Below are 6,156 nucleotides of genomic sequence, written 5' to 3' on the forward strand. Positions count from 1 at the left end.
GCGAGGGGACGGTGGTGAGGAGAGTGGTCTCCTTCTGTCTGCCCGCGGTGCTCCACCAGCACCACCAGCTGCCGGCCGGGGTCACCGGGCCGCTGAGGGACCTCCCTGTGGGCAGGAGGTGCATCTTTCTCCTGCGCCTCCCATTTCTGCGTCAAAGACCGGACCTAGCCCGGGGTGAGTCGTCGAGCTGGTACAGAGAGATCGCTTCTGATGCCTTCTGGGCCATGTCGATGAGAAAAAACCAACCAGCTCTAACTGGCACGTGCAAGCACCTGGGTAAAACGTGTAGGAAGGGTCGTCCCCACCCCCGGATTGTTACCAGACTCCTGGGGCTGAAAGAAAAGGTTTGAAAAGAGCCAAAAGTCAGGTGAGGAAATGTCGAATTCACATCTTTGAAGAAGCATGAGAAAAGCCCCTACGCTTGACCTTGATTACTGCGTGCCTCAGAATTCAGTAGAGGAGCTGGGCTAAGTGTCTCACATCTGGTTGTTAAAGAGCTTACTGTTAACTTGCAAAGATTAATATGTAATCTCAGAAAAGAACACATGCACCATGTGTGTGCAGCACCAGATACAGAAAACCTGTGGTGGCCAGTGCTCCCATTTATTTTATTTCTCATTCATTGCCACATAGTGGCATAGCAAGCATGGTGCATATTCATCCTGCATTTGTGTTTAAAACGTATTATTTTGTAAGATCTCTATTGATAACACATAAAACTAACAGCTTTGATTTCTGAGTTGAGTATGGGTGGAAGACTAGTTACACATTAGAAAGCCTTTTGCCACAGAAGTTGCAAAAGCAAGGAGGGGAGAAATAAAACTAGATATTAATTAACTGTCCTGAAGGGAGAGTTACTGTGGTTTCACAGTAGTCTCTACTGCTACTGTCCTAAGAGGTCTTGTACGTTGTCTTGCATCCAAAAAAACCCCAGCTTTTCATTAACTGGGATAAATTTCCTGATCTGACATGCTGCTTGAGTGGCTGGCTGGGGCAGTAGAGAGGAGGAAAGAGATGGAGCTGCCTAAGGCAACAGTTCTGGTTCATGCTGGCTTGCAGTGGTTGTGGAAATGCAGCATGATGTAGTAGTTAGGTGTGAGCCATTGACAAAAACCTGTTTCTATAATGTTTTAATTTCAGCAAAGTAGAGCATGTCAAAATAGAACATGCAAATGAATACTGGTTCGTTGTTCGTGAACACTTACAAGGAGCCTCACTAAGTAGACAAGGCTCGCATATACTACAGCACTTTTGAAAAGTCAGGTTTTGACACAGTTTCTTACTGAGAAATAGGATCTACATGTAAGTGCGTATTGGACAACTAAAGACCTAAAGTTGTGAGCAGCGCTGGTTTTCGTATTACTGCTCTTTATGGATATGACCCTTTCAGAGCACTTACTTTAAATGAAGATAAGAGTGAACAGGTTAGGTTTTAAGTCAAGTGCGTCTAGACTCCCAAGCAGGCACCAGTTTAAACTATGATTGGAGCAGTAAGCAAAAAAAAAAGATGGACAAAAGTGCAGCTGACTTTTTGAAACTGTATTTTTTTTTTCCACAGGAAAGAAGTTCCATCTCCTTCCTTGGGGAAAGATAGAGCAGATACAGTGATCATTGGAGGTGGTTGTGTTGGTGTGAGTCTAGCCTATCATTTGGCTAAGGCTGGCTTGAAGGATGTTGTTCTGCTGGAAAAATCGGAGCTCACTGCAGGATCTACTTGGCATGCAGTAAGAAATGTTTTGTTAGTCTCTCAAATTAACAGCAGTTTGTGTATCTAATGGTAGTGGAGGTTTCATTACCTTTACATTCCCTGGCTTTCTAGAGATTAACTATCTCGGTTATTTTATAGATACAAACTTCAGCACTGTGTTCTTTAGAGATTATCTGCATGAGTTTGGAACAGTTGGTTCCCTATTCATAGTACACTTTTCTCAACTGTTTTTTTTTTTTGACTTTTTTTTTCCCCCCTCACTTTTTCTCTCATTGGGAGAAACACTGTATTTTGAAATTACTGGAGGGTAACTGTTAGCGTTACTACACATTTTTGACAGTTAACTGGATTTAGACTTTAAACATTACTTTAAATTTGGCTTTTTAGATATAAGGTTTGTTTCTAAGGTAATCTAATACATGGTGCAGACTTTATAATTGGAGGTGGTTGCACTGGCATGCATAAACCAGAAATGTGAAGTATAGCATTGTTGTATGCATTACCATTTTTAATATATGTGCCATCTTGAAAAGGAGGTGGTCAAGAAGCAGCACCAGAGAATATCTCAGAGAATTCTCGGAGAATATCACTGTCCCAGAAACTGATTCTTGCTAGAGACAAGAGCTTTCTTTCCTGCCACTGCTGACATTACAAAATTTACTAAATCTTGGAGGAGCAAAGCTTGCAACTGGACACTGTGGATTTTTTAAAGGCTGAACATTTATCCGTACCCTAAGCACAATAATTGAAAAGACATACATGTAATAATGACAGGGTGGGGACACCTGCTATAATAATGCTATGGGCATACTGGTGCAACTTGCAAGTATGTAATTATGGATTTTCTGTGTCAATATCTGGAGTAGGTAGTGTAACAAAATGAAATAAAGCTTGCCACAAAAATAGATGCTTTTCTCACTCATTTCCAGCTGTGCTTACCTGTAACTGGAAGAATGTTACCCCAGTGTAGCAATACAAGAGTAAAAACACAATGTTTTGCTGTCTCTGGAACTACTCTGTTAATACAGTAGAACATTTATGCAATACTTACAACTATACAGTATCTGAGTGCCTTTCAGGAACAAATTAAGAAGGATAACTTTGATTATATTTAGTTTGTATTCTTGTACTTCTTTCAGGGGAGGAAGTGTGAAGTTTGAAATGTTTCATCTTAGTGCAGATGTTTTCTGTGTTTGGGGCTTTATGAAAACAATAGGTAAAAATTAAATAATAATTAAAAAATGACTGCTTGAAGTGTATTAGTAGATCTATACCTAATTTTACTTGTTTTTCAACAAACAAAGCAAAAGAAAACATGTTGTATGGAGTTAGAAAAAACAAAATTCAGTAATTACATGTCTTTTAGACAGTTATACCACAGCTGATGCATTTCAGTGAACAGAGCAACACCATGCAGTGTCAGGTAATGCATCTTGTGTATTGAACCATAACTATGAAATGCTCAGAGAAGTACTTTGACTTAAGTATGTGAGTGAGGCACAGATTAAATTTGTGCAAATACAAAACAATATGTGTGTAAAAAAAATAATAAAAATCCCCTCATTGAATAAGAAACCAAAATAATGAGTGAGGGTTGTTACTACATGTGTGCTTGCACTGCCAGTATTGAGAGGGCTGCCTTGTGGCACCTATTGAAACAGAAATTGATGCTGTTAATGCAGCAAGATACCTAGTTATGGGACAGGTTAGAATGGATAAACTATTAGGTACATGGTATGCTGTCTCTTTTCACTGAACTCAGTGTCACAGTGCTGTAGCCAAGGATGAAAAATAAGTCTGCTTCAGACAATGTGAAAGATCAAAACTGTGACTCTGAGTTCTTTGCTAGACTAGGTACAAAACTGTTCACTGTGCATTTCTCAGTGGTTTCCTCACAATAACACAATGTTAGATAAAAATTACACATATATTTAGCACATGAAATGGCATGTACTATGTTCCCTTCAGCCACAGATGTTGGAAGTCTGGTTCAGATGTTGCTGTGCTATACCATATTTTCCCTCTTCCACGGTCCAGTAAATCCTTACAGAGCACAGGATCATGTTTCATATAGATCATATTCCTGCAGTGTTAACTGCGTAAACTTCCTTCCACTTCTCAGGTCTCAGGTAAATTTGTCTGACTTTCAAGTGTGTAATTAAAGTGGCACAGAAAGTGTGCACATTTTTGTGTTATTATCAGTAATCAGAAGATACAAATAACAGAGCAAATACTGCTCATTTTTATACTTATCTAACTATGACAAAGTAGTGATTATCAGATGCATGTAAATTAGGTCAAGACTTAGGCTTTAAGAACTCTCAGTGTTGTACTGTTCTGCAGGTCAGATCATTTGCAATCTCACAGAAGCCCTAGGGTCTGAACAAGGCATATTTAACTCACTCAGCAAATAGATTTTTTTGTGTTGTTACTTTTTTAAAAAGCTTCTCTAACATTCTGTTATGTGAGATAATTTTTCGTGTCACATGCAATTGATTTTGCTGCTGACAGATATTAAAGCACAGCACAAAACAAAAACTTGGTTGAGCTTGCAAGGAGAGAGAATATAGGGTATAACAGTATTAATACCATTTTCCCACAGAATGCTAATTTAATAATGGCATTAGTATGAAATCTGAAACAGATGGTAATAGAACAAAACTGATACATAAACATTTCAGTGTAGAAAAATTTCAACTAGAAAAATGCTTTAAAATCTGTGTAAATTCTCATAGCAAAGTGCCCATTCTTAAAAATATTCTCCCAGATGATCTACGATAACAAAATTTCTGCCTTCCAAAGACAGGAAAATCTCTTCAAGTACAAGAATGGTCCACCTAAGCCTCAGGAAAAGAAGTAGATACATTGGGAGGCCAGCTGGGCCAGATAGGGAGCTCATGACTTGATTTCTGGAGGAAAAGTGTAATATACAAGAGGTAGAAACAGGAAAAGGCTACAGAAGGCCAGCTTAGAAAAATTGCCTGGGCAATTTGTAAAGGGCACAGGAAAGCTGAAGCTCAACTAGAATTAAGACTTGGAAAGAACATTAAAGGCAACAAGAAGAGCTTCTACTGCTGCATTTGTAGCAAAAAGCTGAACAAGGAAAATGAAGGAGAGTTGCTGAATGAGATGGGTAACTTATTCACAGTGTACAATGATAAGGCTTAAACATTCAGTGCCTTCTTCACCTCAGTTTTCACTGACAAAGTTTCTCAGGCCTCTGTGCTCTAAGCAGGGTTCCAGGAGAAGGGGAACTACCAACAGTGGATGAGGATCAAGACAGGGATTACTGGGAGAAGTTGACTCATGCACATGCATTGGTCCCGATGGGGCTGCATCCAAGAGTGCTGCTTACGGCATTGCAAGGCTGCAGATGTCTCACCTTTGAAAGACTGTGAAGATTGGTGGAGGTGCCCAACGTTTGGAGAAGGACATATGGATGCACCTTTTAAAAAAGCCAAAGGGCCAAGTGGACCTAATTAAGGACCAGCTAGCCATACTTTGGTTCTTGGGAAAATCACGGAGCGAGCCTCAGATCTGGGCCCGTAAAGGAGAAAAAAGGTGATTTGGAACAGTCAGCGTAGATTTTACAAGTGCAAACCATATCTAACGAAACCTCATTGCCTTCTATAGTAAAGTAACTGAATTTGTAGACAAGGGGAGAGCAGCTGATGTGACTTACCTGGATTTATCAAAACTTCAGACACAGCCTCCCGTAATATTTATGTGTGTGACTGAAGACATTATGGTCTGTATGGCTAGACAGCTAGAGAGTTATAAAAGACTGTTTGGATGATTGGGCTCAGAGGGTAGTGGTTAATGGGTCACATTCAACCCTAAGCCTGGAAGTAAGTGGAGTGTGGCAGGGATCTGTCCAGGAACCCATCCTGTTCAGTATCTTTATCAATGACCTGGAGTGCGTGACAAAGTACATACTCACTAAGTTTGCAGCTGACACCAAACTGGGAGAATAAGTCAATGAATTCTAAAGGCTGTAAGTATGGAAGGACAGGAACTATGTGAAATTTAACAAGGACAAATGCAGTCTCTGTCCTTGGAGGTTTTCAAGACCAGGCTGGAGAAAATCTTGAGCAACCTAGTCTGATCTTATAGCTGACCCTGCTTTGAGTATGAGGTTGGATAGATACCTCCTGAGGTCCCATTCAATCTGTTTGTTTGATTATCATTATTTTATGATTCCGTGATCTTGCAAAGAGCAATCTGAAGCTCACTGTTCCTGAAGAAAAAGATACTGTCTGAAATGTGAAGCTGCACCAGTAAAGATGGGTCAGAATAGGCCATGGTTTAAAAAAAACAGTATGTGTGATCTAATTCGTGCAATATAGATTAATATTAGTTATAAAGAATTGTAGTGTTTAATAGATTCTTAGTATAATTAAATTAGTTTCAATTAAAATATATATTTAACAACCACTAAATCTTGCTTT

General features: G+C 39.6%; 1 protein-coding gene across 1 annotated transcript in view; it reads left to right on the plus strand.

Moving 5' to 3' along the window:
* Nucleotides 1–1,558: 1,558 nt before the first annotated feature.
* The window catches only part of LOC104498368 (dimethylglycine dehydrogenase, mitochondrial-like), a gene marked incomplete at both ends in the record, with an annotated part of 16,239 nt that continues 11,641 nt past the window's right edge, over nt 1,559–6,156 (plus strand). The window contains one exon of the mRNA XM_010141727.1: nt 1,559–1,724. Within this exon, the coding sequence (XP_010140029.1) occupies nt 1,559–1,724 (166 nt within the window). The remainder of the gene's footprint in view (nt 1,725–6,156) is intronic.

The sequence above is a fragment of the Buceros rhinoceros genome, unplaced genomic scaffold (assembly GCF_000710305.1).
Source record: "Buceros rhinoceros silvestris isolate BGI_N320 unplaced genomic scaffold, ASM71030v1 scaffold42638, whole genome shotgun sequence".
Lineage (NCBI taxonomy): Eukaryota > Metazoa > Chordata > Aves > Bucerotiformes > Bucerotidae > Buceros > Buceros rhinoceros.